Here is a 20,683-nt window from a genome sequence, read left to right as displayed (position 1 = left end):
GTCTGGGGCTGGTTGCTGGGAAATCTGTGGGATCCGTCTTGGCCGCATCTGCCATTTGATGTGCATTGTGAGGCGTTTGACCGCAGTCTGCTATTTAATTCATGTGTATTTCATGTTAATTCTGAATGTTACAAGGTATATACTGTAGATTGTTTCAATTTTTGGGTAAAGTTTATTTTACTTGTTCAAAACCCGTGGAAACTTGTGGCTTCATTTACTGGACAAGCATCCAAAATCTCAATGTTTAACCATTTCAGACAAAACGTTACTGGTTCTGAACATATCCCAGGATCTGGCCAGGGATTGCAACAAGTATCAGAGATATTATAAAAATAAATCTTGGGACGGACCGATAAGATTTTCAGAGAGAAAATTATTATTTTTAAAAATAAAATTAAAGTACCCAATTATATATTTTTTTCCAATTAAGGGGCAATTTAGCGTGGCCAATCCACCTACCTTGCACATCTTTGGGTAGTGGGGGTGAAACCCACGCAGACATGGGGAGAATGTGCAAACTCCACACGGACAGTGACCTAGGGCCGGGATTCGAACCCGGGTCCACAGCACCGCAGTCCCAGTGCTAACACATGCACTGCTAACCACTGTGCCACATGCTGACCCCAGAGAGAAAATTACGACACTGAAGATTGACAAAGCTCTGCGACCAGCAGTTTCCATTCCAGGGTAGCAAAACAAATCGATGAGGCAAGTGTCATTGTGGTCTTGTGGAACTGTCACAATCGACGAATGGTTCCCTTGCATTGGAAATTTGCAAATGTCACTCCACTCGTCAGGAATGTGGGGCACTAGCAATGGATGTCTATTACTCTAACATCGATAATGGACTTGTGGGGAGGATTGGAAATGAGATTGGGTGACTGAGGACTTGGACCAATATCAGCTGATCAAAAGTCAGAATGGATTTGTACTGGGCAAGTCATCTCTAACTATATTTGTTGGATTTTCTGAGGGTTTAAGGTTGGAGAAATAGTGTTCTCCAGGATTTATACTGGGGCACGAGCTTTTCACTATACTATTCGGTGAAGGGATAGAGAATAGATTATCCAAGCTTGCTGGTGACACTAAGTTAGGTGACACAGTAAGTAGTGTTGGTGGATGCAGAATGTAGCAACAGACACTAACAGGTTAAACGTGCCGGGGGACGGAGTTTAATGTGGGAAAATGCAAGGGACTCCACTTTGGGCTAAAGATGTCCTCAAATTGAAAAGAAAAGCATACCATCCTGTGGAGATAGGTCAGCTATTGGACAGAATTTAAACGCCAGTAAAGAATGATTCAGCAAACAAAAGGGAGAGAGAAGTTAGTGATTGAGAGAAAGCTGGCTGGAAATACAAAAACAGATACAAAGTTCTGACAAGTTTTTAAATAGGAAAAGCAAAGTGAGTAAAGGTCCTCCAGAGTTGGAGTCTGGGGAATTATTAACAGAAAATAAGGAAATGGCAGAAGTGCTGGACAGGTATTTTTTGTCTGTCTTCAACACAGAGGACTGAAGTAACATCCCAGAAATACCTGTGAATCAGGAGATGAAATAAAGTGAGCAACTTCAATTTGCCAAAATTATTTTGGTTCTGTCCATCAGCCACATCAGATGGGTCATGGAATGCTGCTGAAATCTATTATTTAGGGAGGTTATAACTGGGCACTTCAAACATTTCAATGCAGTCAGGCAGAGTCAACATGGTTTTGTTCAAGGCAATCAATATTTCACTCATTTATTTGAGCACTTTCAGGATGTAAAAAGCAATGTGGAGAAAGGATGCGGTCCACTTCAATTTACAAAAAGCACCTCATCGAAGGTTACCACACTAGATAAGAGGACATGGTGTTGGGATAACATGTCAGTGTACACTCTGCCCAATCAGCATGTGAAGATGTGTACACACTCCCCAGTCAACGTGAAGATGAGTACACTCTCCCCAGTCAGCGTGTGAAGCTGTGTATACTCTCCCCAGTCAGCATGAAGATGAGTACTCTCTGCAGTCAGCATGTGAAGGTGTGTACACACTCCCCAGTCAGCGTGTGAAACTATATACACTCTCCTCAGTCAGCATGCGAAGGTGGGTACACACTCCCCAGTCAGCATGTGAAGCTGTGTACACTCTCCTCAGTCAGCATGTGAAGGTGTGTATGCTCTCCCCAGTCAGCGTGTGAAGCTGTGTACACTCACCCCAGTATCCACTCTCCCTCGCCATGTCCCCATAACCTCAACTAACCTGTGCAGCTTTGGACTGTGGGAGGAAACCGGTGCACCCAGAAGAAATCCACGCAGACACAGGGAGAATGTGCAAACTCCACACAGACAGTGACCCAAGGCCGGAGCTGAACCCGGGTCCCTGGTGCTGTGAGGTACCAGTGCTAACTACTGCGCCACCCCCTAATGCTAATGACATTGGCAATGTACCTGGTTTGATGCTCTGTTGTCTCGCAGCTGCACGCTCCATACTATCCTTCACGCAGTAGTACAACTCGCGACACTGCCAAAAAGAAACCCCACACAATAAATACAGGTAGTTACATTCGGGGATAGGGATTTTGAGTGTCATGGAGGGGTAGAGGAAGCAGGAAACAGTTGTCAGAGACAGACAGACAGCAAACACCCATCCGAGTGCTGATCCAGAGACAGCGTGTGTGCTTGTACCTTCTTGGTGTAGAATTTGTTGAGTTGGGTCTCCTGGCCGTTGCGTCTCCACAGGCACAGGACCTTGGTTTTAGGACAGTACGTCATGTTAATGAGTTTCTCGTACCACCAGCGCTCGTAGACAGTGCCGATATTACTGCGCAGCACAATGCAGTCATCACAAACCTATTAAAGAGAAGGGGCACACAGCACTAGAGCAAGCCCAATAAATTGCACCACAGCACAGGCTACGACCACGGTCCCATCACCCCAAGATGCCAGCAATAACAGTTAGGTTCCATACGCAGATGGTTGGAGAGGAACTATGGGCCATCTCTGTCCCTGGCAAACACAGGTAGGCTAATTAATTAAACTCAGCCTGCATCAAAGGACCAGAGACTTCCCATTGGTAACACAAATTAATGAGACAGTGCCACCACCCCCACAGTAGAAACACCACCCTTCAAGGACAAGCGCTAAACAAGGCCGCAGTCTGGTTGCACAGGATCTTTCCACGGTTAGCTCCTTGAGGGAATCCCAGCATATTAATGAGAACCTATAAAGCAGGGCCAATAAAAGTAAGGAAATGATGGATATGCTAAATAATGACTTTACGTTAGTATTTGAAGTAGAGGAAGAGGCCACCTTGTCTGCAACCCAAAGAAACTAATATTGACTCATGGGCATCGACCCACCAAACTAAACAGAAGCAAAGTAACAGCAAAGAAGAAAATGAAACATTAAAGAGTGACAAACCCCCAGGATCAGATAGTTCCTATCCCAGGCCTTCAAAGGAAATCAGTGTGAACATTGCAGAATGTGCAAACGCCACATAGACAGTCACCCAAGGCTGGAATTGAACCCGGGTCACTGGCGCTGAGAGGCATCAGTGCTAACCACTGTGTCACCGTGCCACCCCCAGGACTGAACCAAAACACCAGTGTGGAGGGGATCCCTGGAATCAGGACTGTACCAAAACACCAGTGTGGAGGGGGTCCCTGGAATCAAGACTGTACCAAAACACCAGAGAGGAGGGCATCCCTGGAATCAGGACTGTACCAAAACACCAGTGAGGAGGGGATCCCTGGAATCAGGACTGAACCAAAATACCTGTGGGGGAGGGACCCACTGAAATTAGAGCCATTACTCAGATACTTCGGGATCATGAATAGCTGTACAGGTATGAAGGTGTTGCATTCAGTGTGGCAAGATGGACAGCACTACAAAGGATCACATGGCTGAATTTCTTCACATAAGTGTGCGAGCCTAGGACCTGGCTCAGCAAATCTGAGAGAATTATAGGCAAATGAGCTCCTAGTTGCTGCACTCTTCTCTATAGCATGACATTTGAGAATGCCCGGTGTTGATGGTGTAATCGAGGCTTCCAGTACCTCCATGAAGAAGATTTCACCATTGGTGTCGGTTCCTGCATGCACCACGAATGTCTGCTTCTTGATGTGGCGGCTGCCGCAGGGTCTGATGTGCAGGTCGCGGGTCTCCTGAGAATCAAATACAAGGCCATTAATGGAACAGTACCAACACAGGGAAGTACCTAACTAGTCGGACCTGTCAGAGGCAAGGGGTCAATGTGTGAACACCAACAATTCCAGAGGGTGCAGTGTGGTCCAGTCCACACACTGGCTTCAGGTCCAGCAATATCCTATTGTTAGTTTCCATGCTCAACACCAAATCTCAGCCAGAGCTCCCTAATCTGTCTGTCAGGATAAATTCTCTTTGCTCCTTACTGACTCGAATCCTCCAGGCATGAGTGTGTCTGACTGGAATATTCCTGCTGTGAGTGAGTCTGATTGGAACTATCATAGAATTTACAGTTCAGGAGGCCACCATTCGGCCCATCGAGTCTGCACCGGCACTCTGAAAGAGCACCCTACCCAACCACACACCTCCACCCTATCCCCATAACCCAGTAACCCCACCCAACACTAAGGGCGATTTTGGACACAATCTCAGCCAGAGCTCCCTAATCTGTCTGTCAGGATAAATTCTCTTTGCTCCTTACTGACTCGAATCCTCCAGGCATGAGTGTGTCTGACTGGAATATTCCAGCTGTGAGTGTGTGTCTGACTGGAATATTCCTGCTGTGAGTGCGTCTGACTGGAATATTCCTGCTGTGAGTGAGTCTGACTGGAATATTCCTGCTGAGAGTGAGTCTGACTGGAATATTCCTGCTGTGAGTGTGTGTCTGACTGGAATATTCCTGCTGTGAGTGTGTGTCTGACTGGAATATTCCTGCTGTGAGTGAGTCTGACTGGAATATTCCTGCTGTGAGTGTGTGTCTGACTGGAATATTCCTGCTGTTAGTAAGTCTGACTGGAATAGTCCTGCTGTGAGTGTGTGTGAGTGACTAGAATATTGCTGCTTAAAGGGCAATTGACCGGCATATTCCTGCTGTGAATGAGTCTGACTGGAATATTCCTGCTAAGAGGACAATTGACTGGAATATTCCTGCTGTGAATGAGTCTGACTGGAATATTCCTGCTAAGAGGACAATTGACTGGAATATTCCTGCTGTTAGTGAGTCTGACTGGAATATTCCTGCTGTGAGCGTGAGTCTGACTGGAATATTCCTGCTGTTAGTGAGTCTGACTGGAATATTCCTGCTGTTAGTGAGTCTGACTGGAATAGTCCTGCTGTGAGTGTGTGTGAGTGACTGGAATATTGCTGCTTAAAGGGCAATTGACCGGCATATTCCTGCTGTGAGTGAATCTGACTGGAATATTCCTGCTAAGAGGACAATTGACTGGAATATTCCTGCTGTGAATGAGTCTGACTGGAATATTCCTGCTAAGAGGACAATTGACTGGAATATTCCTGCTGTGAATGAGTCTGACTGGAATATTCCTGCTGAGAGGACAATTGACTGGAATATTCCTTGTGTGTGTGTGTCTGACTGGAATATTCCTGCTGTGAGTGTGTCTTGCTGGAATATTCCTGCTGAGTTTGTGTCTTGCTGGAATATTCCCGCTGAGTGTGTGTCTGACTGGAATATTCCTGCTGAGTGTGTGTCTGACTGGAATATTCCTGCTGTGAGTGTGTCTTGCTGGAATATTCCTGCTGAGTTTGTGTCTGACTGGAATATTCCTGCTGTGAGTGTGTCTGACTGGAATAGCGCTGCTGAGTGTGTGTCTGACTGGAATATTCCTGCTGAGTGTGTGTCTGACTGGAATATTCCTGCTGTGAGTGTGTCTTGCTGGAATATTCCTGCTGAGTGTGTGTCTGACTGGAATATCCCTGCAGAGCGTGTGTCTGGCTGGAATATTCCTGCTTGAGTGTGTCTTGCTGGAATATTCCTGCTGTGAGTGTGTCTTGCTGGAATATTCCTGCTGAGTGTGTGTCTGACTGGAATATTCCTGCTGAGTGTGTGTCTGACGGAATATTCCTGCTAAGTGTGTGTCTGACTGGAATATTCCTGCTGTGAGTGTGTCTTGCTGGAATATTCCTGCTGAGTGTGTGTCTGACTGGAATATTCCTGCTGAGTGTGTGTCTGACTGGAATATTCCTGTTGTGAGTGTGTCTTGCTGGAATATTCCTGCTGAGTGTGTGTCTGACTGGAATATTCCTGCTGTGAGTGTGTCTTGCTGGAATATTCCTGCTGAGTGTGTGTCTGACTGGAATATTCCTGCTGAGTGTGTGTCTGACTGGAATATTCCTGCTGAGTGTGTGTCTGACGGAATCGAATCCTCCAGGCATGGTGTGTGTCTGACTGGAATATTCCTGCTGTGAGTGTGTCTGACTGGAATATTCCTGCTGAGTGTGTGTCTGACTGGAATATTCCTGCTGAGTGTGTGTCTGACGGAATATTCCTGCTAAGTGTGTGTCTGACTGGAATATTCCTGCTAAGTGTGTGTCTGACTGGAATATTCCTGCTGTGAGTGTGTCTTGCTGGAATATTCCTGCTGAGTGTGTTTCTGACTGGAATATTCCTGCTGTGAGTGAGTCTGACTGGAATATTCCTGCTGTGTGTGTGTCTGACTGGAATATTCCTGCTGAGCATGTGTCTGACGGAATATTCTTGCTAAGTGTGTGTCTGACTGGAATATTCCTGCTGAGTGTGTGTCTGACGGAATATTCCTGCTGTGAGTGTGTCTTGCTGGAATATTCCTGCTGTGAGTGTGTCTTGCTGGAATATTCCTGCTGAGTGTGTGTCTGACTGGAATATCCCTGCTGAGTGTGTGTCTGACTGGAATATTCCTGCTGTGAGTGTGTCTTGCTGGAATATTCCTGCTGAGTGTGTGTCTGACTGGAATATTCCTGCTGTGAGTGAGTCTGACTGGAATATTCCTGCTGAGAGGGCAATTGACTGGAATATTACTGCTGGTTTACATCCCTGGAACGGACGTACGGAAACCTTTGACAGTGCTGGGGTTGAAATGCTCACCAGGTTTGGGAGGCGGTCGAGGAGCTCGTTCACTTCCTGACTGTGCACCAGTCCGATATGCGATTTACCCATCAGCCGCCTCACCTTCTTCCGGATGTCGTTCTTGGTGACCTGTGCAAAAGATGTGACACCAGTTAACAGACAAACTGTGCACCAATCGCAAAATACCCCCAAATCACAGGGTTGCTACTCTCTCGCCTGCAGCTCAAATCTTCCTCAAACAAGCTTTCAAGACATAAAGATAACTTACATTTATATAGCACCATGAATGTGATAAAAGATCCACAGCAGCCATAGCTGAGCGCGCACAGGGAGAATAATGGATAGGGACTTGGTGCAAGTCAAGTCATGAGCAGCAAAACATAAGAAATAGGAATAGACCATACATTGAGCCGGCTCCATCATTCAATATGATCTTGGACTTCAATTCCATTTTCCCACCCACTCCCCATTTCCACAATTCCCTCAGACACAAACAATCTGTCTAATCCCAGCCTTAAATATGTTCATCGGTGGAGCAACCACAACCCTCTGGGGTACAGAATTCTAAAGATTCACAACCCTTTCGATTGAAGTAATGTCTCTCAACAACATAATAGATAAAAGCAAATTACTGCAGATGCTGGAATTTGAAACCAAAACAGAAATACTGGACAATCTCAGCAGGTCTGACAGTATCTGTGGAGAGAATTGAGCTAACATTTCGAGTCTGGATTACTTTTTGTCAAAGCACCCTCATTTCTCCGCATCTCAGCCCTAAATGTTCGGCTCCTTGTCCTGAGGCGATCCCGGTGTTTCAGATTCCCGACCAGCGGAAACAATCTCTCAGAATCCACTTTCTCATCTGGCAGTCGGCAGGCTTTTTGACGCCAGAGGGTGGGAGATGCTGAGCTAGCTGGATAGCTGGTTCCCGGGAGCAAAGTGGGGGGAGAGCTGAGGAAAGACAAAGTGTGGGGGGGGGGGGGGGGGGGTAGGGATCAGATAGCGGTCGCTGCCGAGGGACGGATCAAGCGAGGTGTGGAACACGGGCTAGGAGCTGGCCCAGGAAACGTCATGGTTGACCGACAGGGGAGGGAGGCAAAAGCCCCCCCGACCAGACTGGTTACATGGAATGTTCGTGGACTGAATGGGCCGGTTAAGAGAGCTTCTGTGTGAAGCTGGGAGACCAAATTAGATTAAAGAAGTAATGGGTCGGGCAAGTGTTTCACTCAGGACAGGATTGGGTGGCTATCCTGAGTAATAAAAGGGTGACATTCGAGGTGGGGAGGTTAGAGGTAGACTCGGGAGAAAGATTTATTATGGTTAATGGGAAGCTAGAGGGAATGGCAGTGATGCTGGTGAATATATATGTCCCAAACTGGCGTTTATCAGGAAGGTGCTGGGGAAGATCCCAGACCTTGACTTGCACCGGCTGATCATGGGGGGTGACTTTAATACGGTCCTGGACCCGAGGCTGGACCGGTTGAGTGCTAGGTCGGGGAAGCTATCAGCAATGGCAAAGGAACTGCAGGGGTTCATGGAGAGCATGAGAGGGGTGGATCAGTGGAGATTTGAGAGACCAAGCAGCAGGGAATATTCATTCTACTCCCATGTACATAAGGCGTACTCCAGGATTGGTTTCTTTGTGCTAGAAAAAACACTGTTAGCAGGGGTTGAGGACACTGAGTACTCAGCAATTGTGGTCTCAGATCATGCACCACACTGGACAGATCTACGGGCAGACACGGGAATGTCCCAGCACCCACAGTGGAGACTAGATACAGGGCTGTTAGTGGATGAGGAGATCTGTGAGAGGCGCCATTCGGGGATACATAAAGATCAATGACACGGGAGAGACTGCGGCTGGGGTGGTCTGGGAGGCACTGAAAGCGGTCATTAGAGGGGAATGTATTTCGATTCAAGCCCACAGGGATAAAACAGAGCAGTCGGAGCTGGACAGGTTGGTAGGAGAAATCTTACAGATGGACAAGAGATACTCGGAGTCTCCAAATGCGGAGCTCCTGAAGGAGTGTCAGAGACTTCAAATGGAGTTTGGGCTGCTTTCCACAGGAAAGGCGGAGGGTCAGCTGAGGAGGGTAAAAGGGGCAATATATGAACATGGGGAGAAACCCAGCAGCATGCTGGCGCATCAGCTGAGGAAACAGGAGGCGGCGAGAGGAATAAGGAAAAGAAAGGATATGAGGGGGAAGACGGTGACGGACCCGGGGGCGGTGAATGAAGTTTTCATGGAATTTTATAGCCAGCTATAAGAGTCGGAACCTCCGGATGGGGAGGAGGGCATGAATCAATTCCTGGGGAGGCTAGAGTTCCCAAAGGTAAATGAGGAGCTGGTGGAGGCCCTGGGGGGCCCGATTGGGTTTGGGGAAGTGATAGATGGACTGGGGGCGATGCAATCGGGTGAAGTCCCGGGACCTGATGGGTTCCCAGTGGAATTTTATAAGAAGTTCTCTGGGTTACTGGGGCCATTCCTGGCTAAGGCTTTTAATGAGTCCATGGAGCTGGGAGTAATCCCCCCAACGTTATCACAGGCATCAATTTCTCTCATTCCGAAGCATGTCAAGGATCCGGAGAGCTGTGGATCATACAGGCCAATCTCCCTCTTGAATGTAGATGCCAAATTATTGGCAAAGATCCTGGCCACTCAAAGAGAGGATTGTGTCCCGGAGATAATTGGGGAGGATCAGACAGGATTTGTAAAGAGTAGGCACCTGACATCCAACATTAGACAGCTTCTTAATGTAATTATGATGCCAGCGGAGGGGCGCAAGGCTGAGGTGGTAGTTGCCATGGACGCGGAGAAGGCTTTTGGCCGAGTGGAGTGGAAGTATCTATGGGATATTTTAGGCAGGTTTGGGTTTGGGCAGGGATTCATGGAGTGGGTCTGGCTACAGTACCAGGCCCCAGTGGCAAATGTAAGAACTAACCGAGTTCGGTCAGAATACTTTAGTCTTTGTCAGCGGACAAGGCAGGGATGCACGCTCTCCCCATTACTGTTTGCCATGGCCATAGAACCCTTAGCAATGGCTCTGAGAGGATCAAATGCCTGGAGGGGTATAGTGAGAGGGGGGGTGGGTCTCTCTCTATGCGGACAATTTGCTGCTCTATATCACAGACCCAGTGGAGGGGGGGGGGGAATGACCGAAATCACGGAGGTATTAGGAGAGTTTGGGCAATTTTCAGGCTGTAAGTTAAACATGAGAAAAAGCGAGATGTTTGTGATTCAGGCATGGGGGCAGGAAAGGAGACTGAGGGAGCGACCTTTTAAAGTGGTTGGGAGGAGTTTTAGGTATCTGGGGATTCAAGTGGCCAAGGATTGGGGGCAGCTTCACAAGTTAAATTTGGGCAAAGCAGTGGATCAAATGAGAAGGGATTTTTGTAGATGGGACATGTTCCCACTGACGCTGGCGGGAAGGGTTCAGTCAGTGAAGATGACGGTCCTTCCGAGGCTGCTTTTCTTTTTTTTAGTGTCGCCTGATTTTTGTCCCAAAGGCTTTTTTCAGAAGTATTAATGTGGCGATATCGAGGTTTCCATGGGCGGGTAAAACCCCGAGAGTAAAGAGGGTACTGCTGGAACGGGCCCGCGGGGAAGGGGGATTGGCTCTCCCGAGCTTTATTAACTATTACTGGGCTGCCAACATATCGATGGTCAGGAAGTGGGTAGTGGGGGAGGGGTCGGTCTGGGAACGGACGGAGGCAGCATCTTGCAAAGGTACGAGTCTGGAGGCTTTACTGAAGGCGCCCCTGCCGTTCTCGCCGGCTCGGTACTCCACAAGTCCTGTGGTGGTGGCAGCCCTGAGGGTGTGGGGGCAATGGAGGCAGCATATGAGACTGGAGGGGGCATCAGTGTGGTCACCGATCTGTGACAATCACCAGTTTGCCCCGGGTAGGCTGGATGGGGGCTTTAAGGTATGGCAGTGGGCAGGGATTGAGAGGTTTGGGGATCTATTCATCCAGGAGGGCTTCCTGACCTTAGAGACATTAGAGGAGGAGTTTGACTTGCCGGGAGGGAACGGGTTTCAGTATCTTCAAGTGCGGGACTTTGTCCGGAGACAGGTCCCAAGCTTTCCTCGCCTCCCCATGAGGGGACTACAGGATAAAGTGCTGTCAAAATAGGGGTTGGAGGTGGGAAGGTTTCAGACATGTACAGGGAATTGTTAGAGTGGGAAAGGGCCCCTATCAGAGAGGTGAAGAGGAGTTGGGAGGGGAGCTGGAAACTGAACTGTGGGATAAAACCTTGAAAAGGGTAAATGCATCCTTGTCCTGTGCTAGACTTAGCCTGATTCAGTTCAAGGTAGTCCACAGGGCCCACATGACGGCAGCTCGGATGAGTAGGTTATTTGAGGAGGTGGAGGACAGATGTGGACGGTGTGGGGGTAGCCCAGCCACCCATGTTCATATGTTTTGGGCATGTCCAAAACTGATGGAATTCTGGCAGGGATTTGCAGATGTTATGTCGGAAGTCCTGGAAAGTAGGGTAACTCCGAGTCCATAATTAGCAATATTTGGGGTGTCGGAAGATCCGGGGGCAGAGGGGTGGGGGGAGGTCGATGTCCTGGCCTTCTCCTCCCTGGTGGCCCGGAGACGGATCTTGCTGAGATGGAGGGACTCGGAGCCCCCGAAATCAGGAGTGTGGGTCAGCGATCTGGTCAGGTTTCTCAGTCTGGAGAAAATCAAGATCGCTCTGAGAGGATCAATACAGGGATTCGCCCGGAGTTGGCAGCCGTTCATCAATTTCTTTAACAAAAACTGAATGTCAGCAGTAAGGGCGGAAAGGGGAAAAGGGGGGGGGGGAAATAGGAGGCATGGTAATGTTAAATAAGGACAGGGAATTTAGTATACGGGTAATTGGGAATAGGGCGGGAGATGTGGGGTACGTGGTTTATTGTGTGTTGTTATTTTAGGGGGCATTTTGTGCATCGACCGCGCGGTTGTGTTAGAAATGTCAATATGTTAAATTGTGAAAATTACAAATGCTTCAATAAAATATATTTTTTAAAAAGAATCCACTTCCTGAACCTCCTTCAGAATCCTATAGGTTTCAATGTGATCGCCTGTCATTCTTCTAAACTCCAAACAAAATAGACTCAATTTACTCAGCCTATCAGCAGAGATCAGATCGGGGCCAATCTAGTGAACCTTTGCTGCACCACCTCAAATGCAAGTATCTCTTTTCTTCAATGTGGAGACCAAAACTTGTCTGACTCCACATTTACAGAGGGTAGAATGTGGAACACCAGTGAGAAGTTGGAGTTAGGGGAAAGATGGCATTAGTGATGGTTTCAGCAGCAGATCAGCTGAGATGGGGCAAAGTTGGGCAATGTCACTGAGATGGAAAGAGGCAGACTTGGTGATATCACAAACCATGAGATCGGAAGCTCATCTTATGGTCACATCTTATACCAAGGTAAATAAACTGGCTTAATCTCAGACTGTTACCAGGGAGACAGAGGGAGTCAGTAGCTAAGGAATGACTTCAGTTTTCCCAATAGTTAATTGGAGGATATTTCTGTTCATCCAGTACTGGATGTCAGATTAGCAGTTTAGTAACAGTGCAAGTTTCAGCTATGAGGAGAGACTGGATAGACTGGGTTTGTTTTCCCTGGAGCAGAGGAGGCTGGGAATCTGATAGAGGTATACAAAATTATGACAGGAATCGATAAGAGTAGATCATAAGAATCTTTTCCCCATTGGCAGAGGTGTCTGAGACCAGAGGGCGTGGGTTTACGGTGAGGAGTAAGTGGTTTAGAGGGGTCCTGAGGAAACATTTTTACACCCAAAGGGTGGTGGGAATATGGAACACTCTGCCTGAGAGGGTGGTGGGAATATGGAACACTCTGCCTGAGAGGGTGGTGGGAATATGGAACACTCTGCCTGAGAGGGTGGTGGGAATATGGAACACTCTGCCTGAGAGGGTGGTGGGAATATGGAACACTCTGCCTGAGAGGGTGGTGGGAATATGGAACACTCTGCCTGAGAGGGTGGTGGGAATGTGGAACACTCTGCCTGAGAGGGTGGTGGGAATGTGGAACACTCTGCCTGAGAGGGTGGTGGGAATATGGAACACTCTGCCTGAGAGGGTGGTGGGAATATGGAACACGCTGCCTGAGAGGGTGGTGGGAATATGGAACACTCTGCCTGAGAGGGTGGTGGGAATATGGAACACTCTGCCTGAGAGGGTGGTGGGAATATGGAACACTCTGCCTGAGAGGGTGGTGGGAATATGGAACACTCTGCCTGAGAGGGTGGTGGGAATATGGAACACTCTGCCTGAGAGGGTTGGGGGAATATGGAACACTCTGCCTGAGAGGGTGGTGGGAATATGGAACACTCTGCCTGAGAGGGTGGTGGGAATATGGAACACTCTGCCTGAGAGGGTGGTGGGAATATGGAACACTCTGCCTGAGAGGGTGGTGGGAATATGGAACACTCTGCCTGAGAGGGTGGTGGGAATATGGAACACTCTGCCTGAGAGGGTGGTGGGAATATGGAACACTCTGCCTGAGAGGGTGGTGGGAATATGGAACACTCTGCCTGAGAGGGTGGTGGGAATATGGAACACTCTGCCTGAGAGGGTGGTGGGAATATGGAACACTCTGCCTGAGAGGGTTGGGGGAATATGGAACACTCTGCCTGAGAGGGTGGTGGGAATATGGAACACTCTGCCTGAGAGGGTGGTGGGAATATGGAACACTCTGCCTGAGAGGGTGGTGGGAATATGGAACACTCTGCCTGAGAGGGTTGGGGGAATATGGAACACTCTGCCTGAGAGGGTGGTGGGAATATGGAACACTCTGCCTGAGAGGGTGGTAGGAATATGGAACACTCTGCCTGAGAGGGTGGTAGGAATATGGAACACTCTGCCTGAGGGTGGTGGAGGCAGGAACTCTCGCAACATTTAAGAAGCATCTGGAAGGCAGCACGGTGGTGCAGTGGTCAGCACTGCTGCCTCACGGCGCCGAGGTCCCAGATTCGATCCCGGCTCTGGGTCACTGTCCGTGTGGAGTTTGCACATTCTCCCCGAGCTTGCCTGAGTTTCGCCCCCACAACCCAAAGATGTGCAGGGTAGGTGGATTGGCCACGCTAAATTGCCTCTTAATTGGAAAAAATGGATTGGGCACTCTAAAAATCTTTTTTAAAGAAGCATCTGGACGAGCACTCCAATTGTCAAGGCAGAGTAGGCTATGGACCAAATGCTGGTAAATGGGATTAGGATAGATTGGTATTTGATGGTTGGCATAGGCATGGTGGGCCGAAGGGCCTGTTTCTGTGCTGTATAACTCTAGGAGTTGAGAGAGGTGGTGCTCAGGTAGAGCTGGGAGTCTTCAGGATTTGTGTGAAAAGTAACACTGAGCAGTTGCATGATATTGTCAAGGGCTAGCTTGCAGCTGAGAAATAGGAGGGGGCCAGAATAGATCTTTCAGAGACACAAGAGGTATTGGTGAAGGAACAGGAAAAACAGCCATTGCAAACCTCTGGCGACAACTAGATAAGAATGGAAGCACACAAGAGTTCCAGTCAGCAGCAGGACAATGGAGGGGCACTGGAGGAGGATGTAATGATCAACCATGTCCAAAACAGCAGACAGGTCAAGGCGGATGAAGGCGAATAGTTCACCTTTGCCACAGTTACATGGTGATTTGCAACTTTATAAAAGAGCTGTGTCGGCACTTTGGCAGGAGTGGAAACCTGATTGGACAGATTCAAGTAAAGAGTTCCAGGAAACATTGGCATGGATTAAGGATTTGACAACTCATTCATGGACCCAAAGAGGGAGATGCAAGGGAGGTAGGAGAAAGGAGGTATTCAGCAAGCACACATGGGTCAGCAGAGCAGTCGTGATGGCAAACGCAGAGGAGGGATAACATTTAGTAAAAGAACTAATAACAATATCAGAAAACATGGGGACCAAGATGGAAAGTTGAATGGTCAGTGATTTGGTGAGATAGGGTTAAGGGAACAGAAGGTGGATATGCTGGTTAACATGAGAAAGCATGAGCTAAGATAGAACATCTGATGGGACAGTGTAGAAGGAGCTTTACTCTGTATCTAACCCCATGCTGTATCTGTCCTGGGAGTGTTTGATGGGGACAGTGTAGAGGGAGCTTTACTCTGTATCTAACCCCTTTCTGTATCTGTCCTGGGAGTGTTTGATGGGGACAGTGTGGAGGGAGCTTTACTCTGTATCTAACCCCGTGCTTTACCTGTCCTGGGAGTGTTTGATGGGGGCAGTATAGAGGGAGCTTTACTTTGTATCTAACCCCTTGCTGTACCGGTCCTGGGAGTGATTGATGGGGACAGTGCAGAGGGAGCTTTACTCTGTGCCTAACCCCATGCTGTACCTGTCCTGGGAGTGTTTGATGGGGACAGTGTAGAGGGAGCTTTACTCTGTACCTAACCCCATGCTGTACCTGTCCTGGAAGTGTTTGATGGGGACAGTGCAGAGGGAGCTTAACTCTGTATCTAAGCCCGTGCTGCACCTGTCCTGGGAGTGTCTGACGGGGGCAGTGTAGAGGGAGCTTTACTCTGTATCTAACTCCATGCTGTACCTGTCCTGGGAGTGGTTGATGGGGATAGTGTAGAGGGAGCTTTACTCTGTATCTAATCCCGTGCTGTACTTGTCCTGGGAGTGTTTGATGGAACAGTGTAGAGGGAGTTTTACTCGGAATCTAACCCTGTGCTGCACCTGTCCTGGGAGAGTTTGATGGGACAGTGTAGAGGGAGCTTTACTCTGTACTTAACCCCGTGCTGTACCTGTCCTGGGAGTGTTTGATGGGGTCAGTATAGAGGGAGCTTTACTCTGTATCTAACCCCATGCTGTACCTGTCCTGAAGGTGTTTGATGGGGATACTGTAGAGCGACCTTTACCCTGTATCTAACCCATGCTGTACCTGTCCTGGGAGTGTTTGATGGGGATAGTGTAGAGGGAGCTTTACTCTGTATCTAATCCCGTGCTGTACTTGTCCTGGGAGTTTTTGATGGGACAGTGTAGAGGGAGTTTTACTCGGAATCTAACCCTGTGCTGTACCTGTTCTGGGAGAGTTTGATGGGACAGTGTAGAGGGAGCTTTACTCTGTACTTAGCCCCGTGCTGTACCTGTCCTGGGAGTGTTTGATGGGGACAGTATAGAGGGAGCTTTACTCTGCATCTAACCCTGTTCTGTATCTGTCCTGGGAGTGTTTGACGGGGACAGTGTAGACGGAGCTTTACTCTGTATCTAACCCTGTGCTGTACCTGTCCTGGGAGTGTTTGATGAGGATAGTGTAGAGGGAACTTTATTCTTTATCTAACCCCGTGCTGTACGTGTCCTGAGAGTGTTTGATGATGACAGTGCAGAGGGAGCTTAACTCTGTACCTAAGCCCGTGCTGTACCTGTCCTGGGAGTGTCTGATGGGGACAGTGTAGAGGGAGCTTTACTCTGTATCTAACCCCGTGCTGTACCTGTCCTGGGAGTGTTTGATGGGGACAGTGTAGAGGGAGCTTTACTCTGTATCTAACCCCGTGCTGTACCTGTCCTGGGAGTGTTTGATGGGGACAGTGTAGAGGGAGCTTTACTCTGTACCTAACCCCATGCTGTACCTGTCCTGGGAGTGTTTGATGGGACAGTGTAGAGGGAGTTTTACTCGGAATCTAACCCTGTGCTATACCTGTCCTGGGAGGGTTTGATGGGACAGTGTAGAGGGAGCTTTACTCTGTATCTAACACCGTGCTCTACCTGTCCTGGGAGTGTTTGATGGGACAGTGTAGAGGGAGCTTTACTCTGTACTTAACCCTGTGCTGTATCTGTCCTGGGAGTGTTTGACAGGGACAGTGTAGAGGAAGCTTTATTCTTTTCTAACCCCATGCTGTACCTGTCCTGGGAGTGTTTGATGGGGACAGTGTAGAGGGAGCTTTACTCTGTATCTAACCCTGTGCTGTACCTGTCCTGGGAGTGTTTGATGGGGACAGTGTCGAGGGTCCCATTGAATAATCGCAGGACAGTGTAGAGTGCAAAAGACTGACTGTTAATTCTGGACCCAATCATCTTCTCTACAAAAGTGTGTGGAGCTGACCTTGACCATCAGCATGTAGACTATCATATTGTAGAGTAACGTTGACAGCAATCGGTCCTCATCATCCTCCAGCCGCTTTCGGTCGTGCTCCCCCAGTGACTCATATCTGCAGGAAGAGAGTCCAACAGGTTAACTGACGGAGGTTTTCAATCTCACAAATAAGCATTGTGACTGGATCCTTTAATGCAGAGTGGTGGACGGGCTGTACCTGTCAATCATTTCTTGTGGTCCCTGGTCCATGCCCATTCCTTCTCTCTCCAACATCACTGCGTCCAGGTAAGTGTCCTCCCAAAACTGGAGCTGGTCCCACAGCACCGACCGTTCCTTACCTAAGGAGAGCGAGTAGGTAAGACAGTTACTTCGGTTAATCCCTCACCCACCCAGCCAGGGCACCCAGTCACATCACAACACACAGCGCTGGCATGCACGATCCCAGACTAGGCCAAAGAGCCAGCAGTGCGATCGGGGCATTATAAGCGCATGGCACCAGTGGTGTGGGTTCTGAGCAATGCTCTGTATTCCCACTAAATGGCAGCGAGTAGGAAGAAACAGAAATCAGCTGGCAACAGCCAGGCAGAGGAAGGATCAGAATACGAGCAAATATCTGGCACAGGGGCGGGGGGGGTGATGATCGATACTTGGCATGAGGGGGTGATGATCGATATTTGGCATGGGGGGGGCGGGGGGTGGTAATCGATATATGGCACGGGGGGGGGGAAGGGGGGTGATGATCGATATTTGGCATGGGGGGGGGCGGGGGGTGATGATCGGTATTTGGCATGGGGGGGGCGGGGGGTGATGATCGATATTTGGCATGGGGGGGGGGGAGGTAATCGATATTTGGCACGGGGGGGTGATGATCGATATTTGGCATGGGGGGGCGGGGGGTGATGATCGATATTTGGCATGGGGGGGGCGGGGGGTGATGATCGATATTTGGCATGGGGGGCGGGGGGTGATGATCGATATTTGGCATGAGGGGATGATGATCGATATTTGGTATGGGGGGGGGGGTGGTAATCGATATTTGGCATGGGGGGGGCGGTAATCGATATTTGGCACGGGGGGGGGGAAGGGGGGTAATGATCGATATTTGGCATGGGGGGGGGGTGATGATCGGTATTTGGCATGGGGGGGCGGGGGGTGATGATCGATATTTGGCATGGGGGGGGCGATAATCGATATTTGGCACGGGGGGGGGTGATGATCGATATTTGGCATGGGGGGGCGGGGGGTGATGATCGATATTTGGCATGGGGAGCGGGGGGTGATGATCGATATTTGGCATGGGGGGCGGGGGGTGATGATCGATATTTGGCATGAGGGGGTGATGATCGATATTTGGTATGGGGGGGGTGGTAATCGATATTTGGCATGGGGGGGGCGGTAATCGATATTTGGCACGGGGGGGTCGGGGGGTGATGATCGATATTTGGCATGGGGGGGGCGGGGGGTGATGATCGATATTTGGCATGGGGGGCGATGATCGATATTTGGCATGGGGGGGGCGGGGGGTGATGATCGGTATTTGGCATGAGGGGGGGCGGGGGGTGATGATCGATATTTGGCATGGGGGGGCGATGATCGATATTTGGCATGGGGGGTCGGGTGGTGGAAATCGATATTTGGCACGGGGAGGACGGGGGTGGTGATCGATATTTGCCGTGGGGGCGGGCAGGAGGGGGGTGGTGATCAATATTTGGCGTGGGGGGGTGGGGGTGATCGATATTTGGCACGGGGAGGGGGGCGGGAGGTGGTGATCGATGCTTGGCACAGGGGGCAGGAGGTGTGGTGATCGATGCTTGGCACAGGGGGCAGGAGGTGTGGTGATCGATGCTTGGCACAGGGGGCAGGAGGTGTGGTGATCGATATTTGGCATGGGGTGGTCGGGTGGTGGTGATCGATATTTGGCACGGGGGGGGGGGGGTGCGGTAATCGATATTTGGCACGGGGGGGACGGGGGGTGGTGATCAAAATTTGGCACGGGGAGGACGGGGGTGGTGATCGATATTTGCTGTGGGGGCGGGCGGGGGGGGGTGTTGATCAATATTTGGCGTGGGGGGGGGCGGGGGTGATCGATATTTGGCGTGGGGAGGCGGGGGGTGGTGATCGATATTTGGCACGGGGGGGGGCGGGAGGTGGTGATCGATGCTTGGCACAGTGGGCAGGAGGTGTGGTGATCGATGCTTGGCACAGGGGGCAGGAGGTGTGGTGATCGGTACTTGGCACAGGAGGAGAGGGGGGATAGGACATTATTTTTAACCACACACTACTGATCAGCCTCGAGATGAACTGATGCTGAGCAAAGATGCAACAGAGCCCTTGTTTGGAACGTATGGTACAGCCAATACTCCACATTTACCTCTCAAACACTCCACCTCAACACGTCACGGGGGTGAGAGCAGGCTGTGAGGAGGGGAGAGTGGGGCAGGGTGGGGGGTGGAAGCAGTGGGACTGGCTGGTGGGGGAGCAGTGGGCACGCTGGGGGGGGGGGGTGCTGAGGGCCAGTTTGGGGGGAGCGGGGGGCACGATTGGGGGAGTGTGGGCAGACTGGGGGAGGGGGGGCAGGCTGGGGGGAGGGGGGGCAGGCTGGGGGGAGCGGGGGCAGGCTGGGGGGAGCGGGGGCAGGCTGGGGGGAGCGGGGGCAGGCTGGGGGGAGCGGGGGCAGGCTGGGGGGAGCGGGGGCAGGCTGGGGGGAGCGGGGGCAGGCTGGGGGGAGCGGGGGCAGGCTGGGGGGAGCGGGGGCAGGCTGGGGGGAGCGGGGGCAGGCTGGGGGGAGCGGGGGCAGGCTGGGGGGAGCGGGGGCAGGCTGGGGGGAGCGGGGGCAGGCTGGGGGGAGCGGGGGCAGGCTGGGGGGAGCGGGGGCAGGCTGGGGGGAGCGGGGGCAGGCTGGGGGGAGCGGGGGCAGGCTGGGGGGAGCGGGGGCAGGCTGGGGGGAGCGGGGGCAGGCTGGGGGGAGCGGGGGCAGGCTGGGGGGAGCGGGGGCAGGCTGGGGGGAGCGGGGGCAGGCTGGGGGGAGCGGGGGCAGGCTGGGGGGAGCGGGGGCAGGCTGGGGGGAGCGGGGGCAGGCTGGGGGGAGCGGGGGCAGGCTGGGGGGAGCGGGGGCAGGCTGGGGGGAGCGGGGGCAGGCTGGGGGGAGCGGGGGCAGGCTGGGGGGAGCGGGGGCAGGCTGGGGGGAGTGGGGGCAGGCTGGGGGGAGTGGGGCAGAGTGGGGGCAGGCTGGGGGAGCGGGGGCGCGATTGGGGGAGCGGGGCATGCTGGGAGGAGCGGGGGCAGGCTGGGGGGAGCGGGGGCAGGCTGGAGGGAGCGGGGGCAGGCTGGGAGGAGCGGGGGCAGGCTGGGGGAAGGGGGGGCAGGCTTGGGGGAGCGGGGGCAGGCTGGGGGGAGCGGGGGCAGGCAGGGGAGAGCGGGGGCAGGTTGGGGGAGGGGGGAAGAGTGGGGGCAGGCTGGGGGAGCGGGGACAGGCTGGAGGGAGTGGAGGCAGGCTGGGGGGAGCGGGGGCAGGCTGGGGGGAGCGGGGGCAGGTTGGGGGAGGGGGGGGGAAGAGTGGGGGCAGGCTGGGGGAGCGGGGGCAGGCTGGGGGGAGCGGGGGCA

The 20,683-nt window shown here is 51.5% G+C and overlaps 1 protein-coding gene across 15 annotated transcripts in view; it reads right to left on the bottom strand.

The window, feature by feature from the left end:
* The window catches only part of madd (MAP-kinase activating death domain), a 439,970-nt gene that overhangs the window by 57,711 nt on the left and 361,576 nt on the right, over nt 1-20,683 (bottom strand). For all 15 annotated transcript variants that reach the window (XM_072518747.1, XM_072518746.1, XM_072518754.1 and 12 more), the window contains 6 exons: nt 17,298-17,418; nt 17,090-17,195; nt 7,041-7,151; nt 4,033-4,140; nt 2,663-2,827; nt 2,426-2,498 (listed from right to left, as the gene is read on the bottom strand). In XM_072518747.1, the coding sequence (XP_072374848.1) occupies nt 2,426-2,498; nt 2,663-2,827; nt 4,033-4,140; nt 7,041-7,151; nt 17,090-17,195; nt 17,298-17,418 (684 nt within the window). The remainder of the gene's footprint in view (nt 1-2,425; nt 2,499-2,662; nt 2,828-4,032; nt 4,141-7,040; nt 7,152-17,089; nt 17,196-17,297; nt 17,419-20,683) is intronic.

This window comes from Scyliorhinus torazame, chromosome 10 (assembly GCF_047496885.1).
Source record: "Scyliorhinus torazame isolate Kashiwa2021f chromosome 10, sScyTor2.1, whole genome shotgun sequence".
In the NCBI taxonomy this organism is placed as follows: domain Eukaryota; kingdom Metazoa; phylum Chordata; class Chondrichthyes; order Carcharhiniformes; family Scyliorhinidae; genus Scyliorhinus; species Scyliorhinus torazame.
This window is presented reverse-complemented; position numbering and strand designations above follow the sequence as displayed.